This window comes from Pan troglodytes, chromosome 10 (genome assembly GCF_028858775.2).
Source record: "Pan troglodytes isolate AG18354 chromosome 10, NHGRI_mPanTro3-v2.0_pri, whole genome shotgun sequence".
NCBI classification, from domain to species: domain Eukaryota; kingdom Metazoa; phylum Chordata; class Mammalia; order Primates; family Hominidae; genus Pan; species Pan troglodytes.
The window spans coordinates 77844463-77862000 of record NC_072408.2 but is presented as its reverse complement, the minus strand read 5'-3'; the positions used below and the strand labels follow the sequence as shown (position 1 = coordinate 77862000).

Genomic DNA, 17538 nt, shown 5'->3' with positions numbered 1-17538 from the left:
TAAAGCTTGGCAAATGCTTCTCAAATCTGTCCACTGCTCTGCTTTCCTGTCACTTCCATCCTATCTTCTCTCTCCCAATCCATCCTGAGGAAGGATCATTGCAATGATCTTGTGATGGGTTTTCTACGTTTTTTTTCCTTCTTTATATCCATTTCCCATGGTGCCACAGGAGTGATCCATCTAATGCAGATGTTATCGTGTTATATTACTCTCTCTCAAGGTTACTCCTCTACTGACTACCAGGTCCTTCATAAGCACCAACTCCACCTTTCCCTGTGATATGGTTTGGCTGTGTCCCCACCCAAATCTCATCTTGAATTGTAACTCCCACAATTCCTGCGTGTCATGGGAGGAACCTAGTGGGAGGTGATTGAATTATGGGAGTGAGAGGTGGTTGAATTATGGGGGTGGGTCTTTCCTGTGCTGTTCTCATGATAGTGAATGAGTCTCATGAGATCTGATGGTTTTAAAAATGGGAGTTTCCCTGCACAAGCTCTCTGTTTGCCCCACTGCCATCCATGTAAGACATGACTTGCTCCTTCTTGCCTTCCACCGTGATTGTGAGGCCTCTCCAGCCATGTGGAACTGTAAGTTCATTAAAACTGTTTTTCTTCCCAGTCTCAGGTATGTCTTTATCAGCAGCATGAAAATGGACTAATACAATAAATTGCTATCAGGAGAATGGGGCATTGCTGAAAAGATATATAAAAATGTGTAATGTGGAAGCAACTTTGGAACTGGATAACAGGCAGAGGTTGGAACAGTTTGGAGGGCTCAGAAGAAGACAGGAAAATGTGGGGAATTTTGGAACTTCCTAGAGACTTGTTGAATAGCTTTGACAAAAATGCTGATAGTGATATGAGCAATAAGGTCCAGGCTGAGGTGGTCTCAGATGGAGATGAGGAACTTGTTGGGAACTGGAGCAAAGGTGACTCTTGTTATGTTTTAGCAAAGAGACTGGCGGCATTTTGCTCTTGTCCTAGAGATTTGTGGAACTTTGAACTTGAGAGAAATGATTTAGGGTATCTGGTGGAAGAAATTTCTGAGCAGCAATGCATTCAAGAGTGATTTGAGTGCTGTTAAAGGCATTCAGTTTTATAATGGAAGCAGAGCATAAAAGTTCAGAAAATTTGCAGCCTAACAATGTGATAGAAAATAAAATCCCATTTTTTGAGGAGAAATTAAAGCTGGCTGCAGGAATTTGCATAAGTAACAAGGATCTGAATGTTAATCACCAAGACAATGGGGAAAATGTCTCCAGGGCATATCAGAGGTCTTCATGGCAGCGCCTCTCATCACAGGCCTGTAGACCTAGGAAGAAAAAATGGTTTTGTGGACCAGGCCCAGGGTTCCCATGCTGTGTTTGGTGCCCTGCATCCCAGCCGCTCCAGCTATGACTAAAAGGGGCCAAAGTACAGCTCAGGTTGTGACTTCAGAGGGTGTAAGCCCCAAACCTTGACAGCTTCCACATGACATTAAGCCTGCAGGTGCACAGAAATCAAGAATTGAGGTTTGGGAGCCTCTGCCTAGATTTCAGAGGATGTATGGAAATGGCTGGATGTCCAAGCAGAAGTTTGCTGCAGGGGCAGCACTCTCATTGGAGAACCTCTGCTAGGACAGTGAGGAAGGAAAATATGGGGTTGGAACCCACACACAGAGTCCCTACTGGGGCATCACCTAGTGGAGCTTTGTGGAGAGGGCCACCATCCTCCAGACCCCAGAATGGTAGATCCACTGACAGCTTGTATCATGTGCTTGGAAAAGCTGCAGACACTCAACACCACCCCATGAAAGCAGCCTGGAAAGAGGCTGTACCCTGCAAAGCCACAGAGGTGGAGCTGCGCATGACCATGGGAACCCACCTTTTGCATCAGCATGACCCACATGCAAGACATGGAGTCAAAGGAGATCATGTTGGAGCTTTAAGCTTTGACTGCTCTGCTGGATTTTGGACTTGCCTAGGGCCTGTAGCCCTTTGTTTTGGCCAATTTCTTTCATTTGGAATGGCTGTATTTACCCAATGCCTGTATCCCCATTGTATCTAGAAAGTAACTAAGTTGACAGGCTCATAGGTGCAAGGCATTTGCTTTGCTTCAGATGAGATGTTGGACTGTTGACTTTTCAGTTAATGCTGAAATGAGTTAAGACTTTGGGGGACTGTTGGGGAGGCATGGTTGGTTTTGAAATGTGAGGACATGAGATTTGGGAGGGGCCAGGGGCAGAGTGATATGGTTTGGCTATGTCCCCACTCAAATCTCATCTCGAATTGTAACTCCCACAATTCCCCTGTGTCATGGGAGGAACCTGGTGGGAGATGATTGAATTATAGGGGCGAGTCTTTCCTGCTGTGTTCTTATGATAGTGAATGAGTCTCACAAGATCTGATGGCTTTAAAAACAGGAGTTCCCTGCACAAGCTCTCTCTTTGCTTACCACCATCTGTGTAAGATGTTACTTGCTCCTCCTTGCCTTCCACCATGATTGTGAGGCCTCCCCAGCCATGTGGAACTGTAAGTCCATTAAACCTCTTTCTTTTGTAAATTTCCCAGTCTTAAGTATGTCTTTATCAGCAGTGTGAAAATGGACTAATACGCCCTGCTCTTCTGCAGACCCTCCTCCATATGCACCCCATGAGCCTTCAACTTCCTATTCTTATCCCTTCACATCTTTGCCATGTTGCTCCCTATGCCCAGAATGACTTTCATATTTATGTTGTTGGATTCCTTCAAGGTCTAGCTCTGATGTCCCCTACTCTATGAAGCTTTTCTGAATCCATTCAGGATAAAATTAATTTTTTTATTTATTTATGTTTTTCATAGCATATTATATTAAAATATCACTTATCCTAATATATTTGGCTAGCTTTTTGTTGTCTGCATTTTATTATAAACTCCCTAGGTACTCCTGATCTGCTGAATTAAACTTTTACCCCAGAGCCTAGCATGGTACCTAGAATATATTAGCAGCTCAATAAGTATATATTATTAACATCGTAGTACATTTGCAGAATGGTATCCATTTTTATTTTATAAAGATATTCCATTGAATATAGATATTTTACTTATAATTACAATAACAATAACTAATACATGTAGCATAGTACTTATTATATGTTTGGCACTATTCTAAAGAATTCATGCATATTAACTCATTCAGTTCTTACAATAATTCTATTATTAAACTTATGCCCATTTTACAGATAAGAAAATTGAAATGCAGTGAGGTTAAGTAAGTTGCTCAAAATTAGTAGTGCCAGGATTCAAACTCTGCTACTGATATGGACAGGAGGCTGGAAAATACTGGGTAGAAGAGGGTGGAGTCCCTGGCAAGGGTTCCACCCTAAAGCTGGGCCCCACGGCCCTAAATGAGAACTTTACTTCCCTATTTTCCCACCTGAATGTTGCCTTTTGGCCCAGCATGCCCCCTATCCTGTGCCGATAAGAACTCCAGACCCAAACTCAGCTCATACACACACGGAAGAGAGAAGCATCTGAACATCAAGAAGAGAAGAAGCTGCTGGACATCAGAAACTGTGAAAGGAGAGGAGTTTGGCTGAGCTCCAGGGGAAGACTGCCTGCACATTCCATCCCCTTTTCAGTTCCCCACCCTGCTGTCAGCCACATTTACCACTCAATAAAATCTTCACATTCACCATCCTTCAAGTCCGTGTGACCTCATTCCTCTTGGGCACTGGACAAGGACCCAGTTGCGGGTTCAGTAGGCTGTCACACTGACTCTCCACTGAGCTGTTTAACACTTAAGTTGTCTGCAGACAGCAAAGCTAAAACAGCACACTGTAACACATGCCCTCTGGGGCTCTAGAGGCTGTGGACAGCCCCTAGATGCTGCTGTGGGCTGGTAAGGAGTTTATTCCTGCTGGTGCCCAAAGGCACTCACCCCAGCTCCTGCACCCACTCACCTACGTCTTCCCCCTCTTTCAAGGGGTTTGAGCGCTGCAGGCTGAGTAAGTGAGCCAGCGCTTCACAAGTCCCATGGGGTCAAGGGAACCCATCTCACTACCCTGGCTCCACAGCTTACATCCAAGCCATAATACCATTCTCCATCTCTTGGGGAAAAGTTGATTTGGCTAAAAAGCAGGGTTTTAGATCCTTTTTGAGTAGCTGAATTGCTGAGGATAATACTTGAACATTAGACTATGTTGACATGTTACCATGAATCCAAATAAAGTGGTCTCCTTTCACCCATCCTTATATTTTGTGTACACTCCCTTCCTAACATTACTCCCACTATATTATTTCGGATTTATTTCCATTCTGCCTCTTTTATCTGATTGGGAACAACTTGAGGTCGGAAATGTGTCTTTTTTTTTTTTTTTTTTTTTTTTTTTTTTTTTACTTTGTGACCTATCCATGCACAGTATGGTAACTGGCAGATGTTTGCCCAACCAATGTTTATTGGATAAAATGATAAGGAATAGTCCATATATCTTAAAAGAAAATAAAATTGCCACATCCATAAATACAAGTTGGTAAGACCTGTGATTTACCACCAATTGACTTAATTCTAAGAGATGAGATTAGAATATCGTGTCCTTTTTCATGAGAGTTTATTTAGTTACTATTTTAATCTTCTCTCTCTATTACAATGGGAGGTGATTAAGAGCTGTTGAATCTGGAGTCAGATTTGTCAGAGTTCAAAATAATGGCTGTAACATCTAGGTGCTGAGTGATGTTGGGCATGTTACTTAATTTCTCTGTGCCTCGTCTGAAGACCAAGGATAAAAGAAATCTCTATAGGACTGCTGTGAGATTAAATAAGACAATACATGCAAATTGTTTAGAACATATAGTAGAGTTAGCATTCTGTGTTAGTAGCTATAACATCATTATTATTGTAAAAATAATTACACTTAGTATTTAAGTATACACTTACCAAGCTTTGTTTTTGATTATGAAGCTTCTTTACACTTCAAAGAAAGTTTAGGCCCATCAACAACTTCATCTTCAAAGCTCTGAGTTTTTGAAATGGGTTTTGACAAGAACACCTCCCAGAAGGATAAATCTTCTGCTCAGAATCTCTTTCCAAGGCTGATATCCAGTTGTCATATAAATAGTGGAATAAAAAAGACAGAGAAGGGACAGTGGGCCAGGAACAGAGCCGCATAAAATGACAGACAGTAAATGAAAAGGAATGTAATTTAGAATCGTCCTAATGTGAAACGGCATGCATCAAGACAAGTGGAGTGATAGCTCTGTCAGCTTTGCTGGCAAGGTGACCCCCAAATAAGTCATGTCTACTTAATACAATGTGAGCATCAGTTGTGGCAGCGCCAAGAGCGACAACTAACTAAGGCAAACACAACATTGCACCTGGCTCACAGTATCTCCAAGAGTAATTTGTAATGCTATTTCAAGTGATTCCAATAGAACATGTTGTTCTCTGCAGAAATCATGCTTTTGGGAAACAGGTTAGGGTTCATGGCAAAATAGAGATGAAAATTATCTGGAATGTTATAAACAAGCAAGAAATTATTAGGAAGTTTATAACTGAAAGCCATAATAACTGGCAATTGGGCTTTTCTTAATAACCAAAAAATATTTAATATAGAAACAAGCAAGTCAGGCAAACTAAGCCCAGTAAGTACTCAGAAATAAAATATGTATCAAATGTGTGTAATGAGTAATAGGATGTGACCAGTACTGGTTGAATTGAGAACAAGGGAGTCTCATGGGTCTAGAAGCTGGAACTGTGGCTTCTAAGACAGGCTGTGGGCCTGGATCTGTGTGATGCTGGCTGACTCCCCAATACCTTTTTTTTATCCTCGCTAATCATCCCTCAGGGATTCAGAATTTTTGGCTTTGGAAAGCACTTTCAAAAGATCTAAAGATCTAAAAATCCTTAGATAAAATGAATGATTTTCTGATGGAAGAGCCAACTTTCTTTCCTGGGAAGCATCCAGCCATAAAAGATCTAAAAATATCTTGGAAACACCATATATTTGAAAAATGGAAGCAGAAATTTTATTTTTCTTACTACCCAGCTTACTCTCATATGTAATTATTCTATATCTTTATGGTCAAATTGTAATGTTGGTGCTAGTTAAAGATCTGGGAAGCTTACGATATTCACTCAGGGGAGGCGAAAAGAAGGAAACACAGTTGAAATTATTAGATCACCAAGTCTCAAAGAAAAATGGCCATTTAGTAAGACTTTTCTTAGGCTGATGGGTTACATTGCAATGTTGGATTATCTGTTCTTGTGGGAAAAAAAAAAAGGTGGAAAGATAATTAAAATTCCTTATGTAATTAAGCCAGTCCTCAATGGAAAATGAAAGACCATGGTATGTGGAAGAGGAAATTGATACAGGAATCAATTTATTTAGTAGATGTCAGCTATCTGTCAGGCTCAAGGCTAGGCACTTTTCATGTTTTATCCCAAGGAAATATATCAATACAATCCCTGGATTGCACCCCTAGACATTTCGAATTAATTAGTGAGTATAATATAGAGCTGAGACCAAGAACCACTGACTTCTGGGTGTTCCATGAAAACTAATTTATTCTCCCTAGTACCTTTTTTTCCTGTGCTGTTGAATTCCATAAATTTTCTTGGGCACATTTCTTTAAAGCACCTGCATGCTACCTACAATAACAGGATCACCTTGAAACACACCCAGTAATTCTTAAATATTTTCCACTCTTGAACCTGTGTACAAACCTCACAAATTCAAGGTTAGTCATTGCTATAATTTGAATGTGTTCCCAAAAGTTCATGTGCTAGCAACTTAATCCCCAATGCAACAAAGTTGAGAAGTGGGACCTTTCAGGGGTGATTAGGTTATGACGGCTGTGTGTGGAAAAGCTCACTCAAACTCAAAATGACTTTTCTATTCCTCATTCTACAACAACAATCAACACAGAAGACCTCTGTGAACAAATGTGTGGAGGTTTTCCCCTACCAATAAGTAAGCAATTAATTCTGCAGCAGACACCAGCTGGCTGTCCTCTAATTCAATTTTGACACTATCTACCTGGAGATAGCATCAGTTTCTAAAAGTTGAGGAGTCAGTTCCCAAGGCCCACCCCCTCCCTGCTTACTTCTGATGCCAGTTGCAAGCCTTAGGTTATTTTGTCTATGCTTCTGACCAACTGGCTATAAATTAGGGTTTACACAATCCCCTCCTCAGGTTCAATTAATTTGCTAGAGCAGCTCACAGAACTAAGGAAAACACTCACACTTACCAGATTATTGCAAAGGATATTGTAAAGGATACAAGTAAACAGCCAGATGAAGATATACGTAGGGTAAGATCTGGAAGAGTCACAAGCACAGAAGCTTCTATCCCGGTGGTGTTGGGGTGCACCACCTTCCCAGCATGTAGATGAGTTCTTATTTACCTTCCTGTAGGAATATACATGTTCAGCTATCTAGAAGCTCTCTGAACCCAGTCTTTTGGGGTTTTTATGGAAGTTTCACTACATAAGCATGATTATTAAATCACTGGCTATTGGCGATAACTTTCAGCCCCTCTCTTCTTCCTGGAGGCTGAGGGTGAGCTGAAAGTCCCAGCCTTCTAGTCCTGCTTGGTCTTTTCAATGACCAGCCTCCATCCTAAAGTTACCTAGGGGCTCCCAGCCACCAGTCAACTCTTTAGCATACAAAAAGACATCATTTTGGAGTTTCTAAGGATTTTAAAACTTATATTCCAGGAAGCAGGGCCAAAGATCAAATATATATTTCACAATACCATAGGACTCTGCTCTCATGAATGAGTGTCATTATTGCAGGAGTGTTTGTTATTGTGAGAGTGGGCTTGTTATAAAGCAAGTTCAGACCCCTCTTACATCCACTCTCACATGTGCATGTTGTCTTGCCCTTTCACCCTCTGCCATGAGACGACACAGCAAGAAAGCCCTTGCCAGAGTGGGCTTCTTAACCTTGGAGTTCCCAGCCTCCAGAACTGTAAGAAATAAATTTCTCCTCTGTAAAAATTACCCAGTCTGTGGTATTCTATTATAGCAACACAAAATAGACAAAGAAAGTCTTTCCATGGGTTCCTCCTTGGTCCTAAATTCAGAGTGGAATTTGGGGCAGCAGATTGAGTGCTGGTTATCTAGAGACTGTCTCTAACAATCTACAACTGTTATTTCCCCAGTGTTCTACAGTGTATGTAGGACTCAGCAGTCTTGCATTTAAAGCAACTAACATTGTTCTGTCTTCCATTGTCGAATGTGGAAGGATTGTCTTTTTCCTAGACTTGAATCTTTGCTTCAGGTATGCTTGCAAAGTAAGATGCAGCAGCCTACATTATAAAGCCTCCACCATTAGGTTTAGAATGGTCTAGCGGCACATACCTCTCCTGAAATTTGAAGTATACCTCTTTACACATCCCCAGTCTTCCCACTGCCATGCTATAGCTGAGACCTGCACAGCCCAAAGATTATTTGAGTGCAGTTGCCCACATGTACAGTCCTGCTTCTATGAAATAGCCACTTGCCTGTGTACAATATGGCCATAGCAGCAGTCAACTGCCAACATCATGCCATAACAGTTAAATGCCAACCACATAATGTTAAAAAACTTCTTGGCATAATATAATATTTTACCAACCAAAAAAGGGGGTGTGTGCTACTCACACAAAGTCCATGGTTCATGAATTCAAACCCTATGAGAAGCTTCTTGACATATTACGTTTATTTACAAATTCTACACCAAATTTTCTCAGTATGGAAAGCATATGTACAAATGTTGAGTCTTGAGATAAAACTCCCCAAATTACAAAATCCTACCGAGAAGCAAGTATTCCAAGAGGGATGATAACTTTCAAAGGGGGAAAAGGAGGAACGAAGTTAAGCAGGCCCAGATTATTCATACCCAACTGACCATCAAATGCATCACTTTGCCTCCCCTTGGGAAGGAAAGACAATATGCTAGGGTGGTGCGGGGGTTGTGGTGCATGCTGAGAGGCTTAAAGTGTTAAACTAATGGAACTCCCTAAATATGGAAGAAACATTAGATATGGAGAAGAAGCACTTCTCTCCCTAACAGTGTTCATTTGAAACAATGTTTTAAAATTGCATTATTTTAACTTCTAATTGAAGCATATTCAGAAAAATGAACTGTTTAAGTATGGTAGTTTTAAAATGTGTCCACAAATTCTTTGCTACTCCATCCTCCAACAATAAAGCCAAATTTTACTCCCCTTGACTATGGATCAGAGTTAGTGACTTAAATCCTAATGAATAGAAAGTGATGGAAGGTCAATTCGGAACAAAGTGTGAGTTCCAAAACTAGGTCATAAATGGCATAGTGACTTCCTCTTTGCCTTTGAGTCACTTGGCTCTGAAGAAAGCCAGCTACCTTGCTGTGAGGACACTCGAGTAGCCCTATAGAGAGATCTATGTGGTGAGAAATTATGGCCTCCTGCTAAAAGCTAGTGAGAAACTGAAACTTCTTGCCTACAGCCATGTGAGTGGGCCATCTTGAAAGTAGATCCTCTAGCCTCGGTCAAGCCTTCAGATGATGCAGCCCCCTCCAACAGCTTGATGGTAATCTCATGAGAAATTTTGAACCAGAACTACCCAGCTAAGCTCTCTCCAATTCCTGGCCCAGAGAAATTAATACAATAATTAATTTTTTTTAAACCTCTAAGTTTTGAGTAATTTGTTAAGCAAAAAATCAATAATACAATAAGTATAAAGATAAAATAATTTTTCGAAATTAAACACCCTAATACCCAGATCAAAAAACAGAACATTATTCCACTTCAGAGACCCCTTTATGTTTCTTTCCAGCCACTACTCTCTTCCCTGAATAGTAACTATAATCCTTACTTTTAACGGCATAGTCTCTTTTTGGCTTTTTTGAACTTTTATATAAATGGAATTTAACAGTATACACTACTTTTTGTCTGGCTTCTTTTACTTATTATGTTTATGAAATTTATGACTTTAGTTGTACATGGTTAGTTTTTATTGCTGTATAGTTTCCAGTGTAGACATATATAAAATTTATTCATCAAAAACATATATTATCAATTTTATTTAGTGATTTTTATGGCCACATTTAAAAATAAAGTTTTAACATTTAGCAGTGTAGCTGCCCATAACCCCCTGTTTCTTTTCCATTTGGAGAGAGGGATGTTTGCTGTTGGCTTTACATTCAGACAGACCTGACTTGATATTAATTTTGGTCAGTGTTTGTGTGTGTGTGATCAAGTTAATTAAAGTCACACACACACACACTTTATTTTTTTTATTTTTATTTTTTTATTATACTTTAAGTTTTAGGGTACATGTGCACAATGTGCAGGTTAGTTACATATGTATACATGTGCCATGCTGGTGCGCTGCACCCACTAACTCGTCATCTAGCATTAGGTATATCTCTCAATGCTATCCCTCCCCCCTCCCCCCACCCCACCACAGTCCCCAGAGTGTGATATTCCCCTGCCTGTGTCCATGTGATATCATTGTTCAATTCCCACCTTTGAGTGAGAATATGCGGTGTTTGGTTTTTTATTCTTGCGATAGTTTACTGAGAATGATGATTTCCAATTTCATCCATGTCCCTACAAAGGACATGAACTCATCATTTTTTATGGCTGCATAGTATTCCATGGTGTATATGTGCCACATTTTCTTAATCCAGTCTATCGTTGTTGGACATTTGGGTTGGTTCCAAGTCTTCGCTATTGTGAATAATGCCGCAATAAACATACGTGTGTGTGTGTCTTTATAGCAGCATGATTTATAGTCCTTTGGGTATATACCCAGTAATGGGATGGCTGGGTCAAATGGTATTTCTAGTTCTAGATCCCTGAGGAATCGCCACACTGACTTCCACAATGGTTGAACTAGTTTACAGTCCCACCAACAGTGTAAAAGCGTTCCTATTTCTCCACATCCTCTCCAGCACCTGTTGTTTCCTGACTTTCTAATGATTGCCATTCTAACTGGTGTGAGATGGTATCTCATTGTGGTTTTGATTTGCATTTCTCTGATGGCCAGTGATGATGAGCATTTTTTCATGTGTTTTTTGGCTGCATAAATGTCTTCTTTTGAGAAGTGTCTGTTCATGTCCTTTGCCCACTTTTTGATGGGGTTGTTTGTTTTTTTCTTGTAAATTTGTTTGAGTTCATTGTAGATTCTGGATATTAGCCCTTTGTCAGATGAGTAGATTGAGAAAATGTTCTCCCATTTTGTAGGTTGCCTATTCACTCTGATGGTAGTTTCTTTTGCTGTGCAGAAGCTCTTTAGTTTAATTAGATCCCATTTGTCAATTTTGTCTTTTGTTGCCATTGCTTTTGGTGTTTTGGGCATGAAGTCCGTGCCCATGCCTATGTCCTGAATGGTACTGCCTAGGTTTTCTTCTAGGGTTTTTATGGTTTTAGGTCTAATGTTTAAGTCTTTAATCCATCTTGAATTGATTTTTGTATAAGGTGTAAGGAAGGGATCCAGTTTCAGCTTTCTACATATGGCTAGCCAGTTTTCCCAGCACCATTTATTAAATAGGGAATCCTTTCCCCATTGCTTGTTTTTCTCAGGTTCATCAAAGATCAGATAGTTGTAGATATGCGGCGTTATTTCTGAGGGCTCTGTTGTGTTCCATTGATCTATATCTCTGTTTTGGTACCAGTACCGTGCTGTTTTGGTTACTGTAGCCTTGTAGTATAGTTTGAAGTCAGGTAGTGTGATGCCTCCAGCTTTGTTCTTTTGGCTTAGGATTGCCTTGGCGATGCGGGCTCTTTTTTGGTTCCATATGAACTTTAAAGTAGTTTTTTCCAATTCTGTGGAGAAAGTCATTGGTAGCTTGATGGGGATGGCATTGAATCTGTAAATTACCTTGGGCAGTATGGCCATTTTCACGATATTGATTCTTCCTACCCATGAGCATGGAATGTTCTTCCATTTGTTTGTATCCTCTTTTATTTCCTCGAGCAGTGGTTTGTAGTTCTCCTTGAAGAGGTCCTTCACATCCCTTGTAAGTTGGATTCCTAGGTATTTTATTCTCTTTGAAGCAATTGTGAATGGGAGTTCACTCATGATTTGGCTCTCTGTTTGTCTGTTGTTGGTGTATAAGAATGCTTGTGATTTTTGTACATTGATTTTGTATCCTGAGACTTTGCTGAAGTTGTTTATCAGCTTAAGGAGATTTTGGGCTGAGACAATGGGGTTTTCTAGATATACAGTCATGTCATCTGCAAACAGGGACAATTTGACTTCCTCTTTTCCTAATTGAATACCCTTTATTTCCTTCTTCTGCCTAATTGCCCTGGCCAGAACTTCCAACACTATGTTGAATAGGAGTGGTGAGAGAGGGCATCCCTGTCTTGTGCCAGTTTTCAAAGGGAATGCTTCCAGTTTTTGCCCATTCAGTATGATATTGGCTGTGGGTTTGTCATAGGTAGCTCTTATTATTTTGAAATACGTCCCATCAATCCCTAATTTATTGAGAGTTTTTAGCATGAAGGGTTGTTGAATTTTATCAAAGGCTTTTTCTGCATCTAATGAGATAATCATGTGGTTTTTGTCTTTGGCTCTGTTTATATGCTGGATTACATTTATTGATTTGCGTATATTGAACCAGCCTTGCATCCCAGGGATGAAGCCCACTTGATCATGGTGGATAAGCTTTTTGATGTGCTGCTGGATTTGTTTTGCCAGTATTTTATTGAGGATTTTTGCATCAATGTTCATCAAGGATATTGGTCTAAAATTCTCTTTTTTGGTTGTGTCTCTGCCCGGCTTTGGTATCAGAATGATGCTGGCCTCATAAAATGAGTTAGGGAGGATTCCCTCTTTTTCTATTGATTGGAATAGTTTCAGAAGGAATGGTACCAGTTCCTCCTTGTACCTCTGGTAGAATTTGGCTGTGAATCCATCTGGTCCTGGACTCTTTTTGGTTGGTAAACTATTGATTATTGCCACAATTTTCAGCTCCTGTTATTGGTCTATTCAGAGATTCAACTTCTTCCTGGTTTAGTCTTGGGAGAGTGTATGTGTCGAGGAATTTATCCATTTCTTCTAGATTTTCTAGTTTATTTGCATAGAGGTGTTTGTAGTATTCTCTGATGGTAGTTTGTATTTCTGTGGGATCAGTGGTAATATCCCCTTTATCATTTTTTATTGCATCTATTTGATTCTTCTCTCTTTTTTTCTTTATTAGTCTTGCTAGTGGTCTATCAATTTTGTTGATCCTTTCAAAAAACCAGCTCCTGGATTCAATAATTTTTTGAAGAGTTTTTTGTGTCTGTATTTCCTTCAGTTCTGCTCTGATTTTAGTTATTTCTTGCCTTCTGCTAGCTTTTGAATGTGTTTGCTGTTGCTTTTCTAGTTCTTTTAATTGTGATGTTAGGGTGTCAATTTTGGATCTTTCCTGCTTTCTCTTGTGGGCATTTAGTGCTATAAATTTCCCTCTACACACTGCTTTGAATGCATCCCAAAGATTCTCGTATGTTGTGTCTTTGTTCTCTTTGGTTTCAAAGAACATCTTTATTTCTGCCTTCATTTCGTTATGTATCCAGTAGTCATTCAGGAGCAGGTTGTTCAGTTTCCATGCAGTTGAGCGGTTTTGAGTGAGATTCTTAATCCTGAGTTCTAGTTTGATTGCACTGTGGTCTGAGAGATAGTTTGTTATAATCTCTGTTCTTTTACATTTGCTGAGGAGAGCTTTACTTCCAAGTATGTGGTCAATTTTGGAATAGGTGTGGTGTGGTTCTGAAAAAAATGTATATTCTGTTGATTTGGGGTGGAGAGTTCTGTAGATGTCTATTAGGTCCGCTTGGTGCAGAGCTGAGTTCAATTCCTGGGTATCCTTGTTGACTTTCTGTCTCGTTGATCTGTCTAATGTTGACAGTGGGGTGTTAAAGTCTCCCATTATTAATGTGTGGGAGTCTAAGTCTCTTTGTAGGTCACTCAGGACTTGCTTTATGAATCTGGGTGCTCCTGTATTGGGTGCATATATATTTAGGATAGTTAGCTCTTCTTGTTGAATTGATCCCTTTACCATTATGTAATGGCCTTCTTTGTCTCTTTTGATCTTTGTTGGTTTAAAGTCTGTTTTATCCGAGACTAGGATTGCAACCCCTGCCTTTTTTTGTTTTCCATTTGCTTGGTAGATCTTCCTCCATCCTTTTATTTTGAGCCTATGTGTGTCTCTGCACGTGAGATGGGTTTCCTGAATACAGCACACTGATGGGTCTTGACTTTTTATCCAATTTGCCAGTCTGTGTCTTTTAATTGGAGCATTTAGTCCATTTACATTTAAAGTTAATATTGTTATGTGTGAATTTGATCCTGTCATTATGATGTTAGCTGGTTATTTTGCTCGTTAGTTGATGCAGTTTCTTCCTAGTCTCGATGGTCTTTACATTTTGGCATGATTTCACAGCGGCTGGTACCGGTTGTTCCTTTCCATGTTTAGCGCTTCCTTCAGGAGCTCTTTTAGGGCAGGCCTGGTGGTGACAAAATCTCTCAGCATTTGCTTGTCTGTAAAGTATTTTATTTCTCCTTCACTTATGAAGCTTAGTTTGGGTGGATATGAAATTCTGGGTTGAAAATTCTTTTCTTTAAGAATGTTGAATATTGGCCCCCACTCTCTTCTGGCTTGTAGAGTTTCTGCCGAGAGATCCGCTGTTAGTCTGATGGGCTTCCCTTTGAGGGTAACCCGACCTTTCTCTCTGGCTGCCCTTAACATTTTTTCCTTCATTTCAACTTTGGTGAATCTGACAATTATGTGTCTTGGAGTTGCTGTTCTCGAGGAGTATCTTTGTGGTGTTCTCTGTATTTCCTGAATCTGAACGTTGTCCTGCCTTGCTAGATTGGGGAAGTTCTCCTGGAAAATATCCTGCAGAGTGTTTTCCAACTTGGTTCCATTCTCCCCATCACTTTCAGGTACACCAATCAGACGTAGATTTGGTCTTTTCACATAGTCCCATATTTCTTGGAGGCTTTGCTCATTTCTTTTTATTCTTTTTTCTCTAAACTTCCCTTCTCGCTTCATTTCATTCATTTCATCTTCCATTGCTGATACCCTTTCTTCCAGTTGATCGCATCGGCTCCGGAGGCTTCTGCATTCTTCATGTAGTTCTCAAGCCTTGGTTTTCAGTTCCATCAGCTCCTTTAAGCACTTCTCTGTATTGGTTATTCTAGTTATACATTCTTCTAAAATTTTTTTCAAAGTTTTCAACTTTTTTGCCTTTAGTTTGAATGTCCTCCCGTAGCTCAGAGTAATTTGATCGTCTGAAGCCTTCTTCTCTCAGCTCGTCAAAGTCATTCTCCATCCAGCTTTGTTCCGTTGCTGGTGAGGAACTGCGTTCCTTTGGAGGAGGAGAGGCACTCTGCGTTTTAGAGTTTCCAGTTTTTCTGTTCTGTTTTTTCCCCATCTTTGTGGTTTTATCTACTTTTGGTCTTTGATGATGGTGATGTACAGATGGGTTTTTGGTGTGGATGTCCTTTCTGTTTGTTAGTTTTCCTTCTAACAGACAGGACCCTCAGCTGCAGGTCTGTTGGAATACCCTGCCGCACACACACACTTTAAGTCACAAAGATATAAATGCACACACATTACATATATATAAACATAAATATATCTAATATGCAAATAGAATAATGAGAAGAATTATATAATTATCTTCATAGACACCAAAATTCTTTGAATGAAATTAAACACCTATTCCTGAAAAAACAAAAAATAATTAATAAAATAAAAATCTATGGATACTCAACACATACATCAGACCCCAATTTGATATTTTACTCAGTGGGGAAACCTAAAAAAATCAATGCTAAAGCTAATATAATCAATGATGGTATATTAGGATTTTCTAGAGAAACAGACCCAGTAGGATATATAGAGATATATAGGAGGAGATTTATTATAGGAATTGTCTTATGTAATTATGAAGGCTGAGAAGTCCCACAATATGTCACCTGCAAACTGTAGAATCAAAAAAGCTGGTAGTGTAATTCATCTTACGTTCATAGGCCTGAGGACCAGAGGAGCCAATGATGCAATGTCCAGTCCAAGGCTACTCATGTATTAGTGCTATCAGATATTAAAAACATATTCTAAAGCCTCTATACTTAAAACAATATGACATTGAGGAATAAATAGATAAAAAATTTTATAAATAGACTCAAATCCACCTAAAAATTTTGTTTATGGTAAAAGTGGCGTCTTAAATCATGGGGATACATGAGGTGCAATAAATAATGTTAAAGCAACTAAATAGCATTTGAAAAAGAAAAAATTGTATTCATACTTTGCACAGTATAATGATGAAATCTAAATGAATTAGAGAAAATAAATCATACAAATGGCAAAAAGAAACATTGAATTCTTTTATAATCTGGAAGCTAAGTAAAACTACTAAATTATTTCATAAGATAAAGAAGCAATAAAAAATTAATAAATTTAATTCCACAAAATAACAAATGTTTGCATGAGATATAACCATATAATTGTGTGTATTAAAAGTAGCATAAAATCTAAACTACTATAAGGAAAGTCAAAAGATGAAGGACCAACTAATAGAAAATATTTGTAACTCCAAGGGCTAATTTCCTTCATATATAAAGAGCTATTTACAATCAAGAAGAAAAGGTCCAAAAACCCAATATAAAAGTGAGGAAGAAAACATAAAGATAGTTCATGGAAAAGAAATGCAAATAATCGGCTTGGTGTGCTCAAGCTTGTAATCTCAGCGCTCTGGGAAGCCAAGGTGGGAGGATTGCTTGAGGCAAGGAGTTTGAGACCAGCCTGGACAACATAATGTTGATGAGGTCTCATCTCTACAGAAACAAAGAAATGCAAATAACCCTCAAAAAAAGATAATTATAAATTAAAACTGCACTGAGATATCATTCCTGACTTCCCAGATTAACAGACATCCACATGCTTGAAGATATGTTTTGTTGGAAAAACTATAGAAAATAGTCCCTTTAATAGAATACTGATTGGATTGCAGAATGGTTTAATCTCTGTGGAAGAGGATGAAGAAACCACTAGCAAAACTACACATCCAATTCCCCTTTCATTTTGCAATCTCATTGTCTAGGAATCTACTTTGCAGCTGCACCTCCACAAATATGAAATAAATGCAATATTTTTTCATTGCAGTGTTATTTGTGATAGGAAAATATTGGAAATGACCCACATGTTCACAAGTAAGGGACTAAATGATGGTCCATCATTGGGGTACTATGCATTTGTAGAAAAGAATGAGGAGTATCTCTATGAGCTGGTGTGGACTGATATCTAGGCTATATTGTTAAGGAAAATATCAATCAATATTATAATATGCTATTTTTATGTGTAAGAAACAAAGAGAAATAACATGTATATATATTTGCTTATGTGCTTACATATATTTGCTTATACATATTTGCAAAAGAAAGCCAAGGAAAGATAAAACAGAAATCAATGAAAATGATTATCTATAAAGGAAGCATGAAAATGAAGTGGTGGGATAAGAATGAGAGTGAGAGTTCCTGGAATATATTCCCACAAAAGTATGTTCTGTTGACTTTTTTATATGGTTTTAAATTAAGTGCTTCACATATGCAGAATTAAATGT

General features: G+C 39.0%; 1 protein-coding gene across 4 annotated transcripts in view; it reads left to right on the top strand.

Moving 5' to 3' along the window:
• Positions 1-17538, top strand: part of LOC107967572 (uncharacterized) — a 71110-nt gene that overhangs the window by 4761 nt on the left and 48811 nt on the right. Inside the window, exon 3 of one of the 4 annotated variants that reach the window (XM_054663410.2) lies at positions 3416-3574. The exons of 2 other annotated variants lie outside the window; for them this stretch is intronic. In XM_054663410.2, coding sequence (XP_054519385.2) covers positions 3416-3493 — 78 coding nt within the window. In that variant the 3' untranslated portion in view covers positions 3494-3574. Of the gene's footprint in view, positions 1-618; positions 760-3415; positions 3575-17538 lie in introns of those variants that run through there. One more of the 4 variants, XM_063786924.1, reaches the window with a different exon arrangement.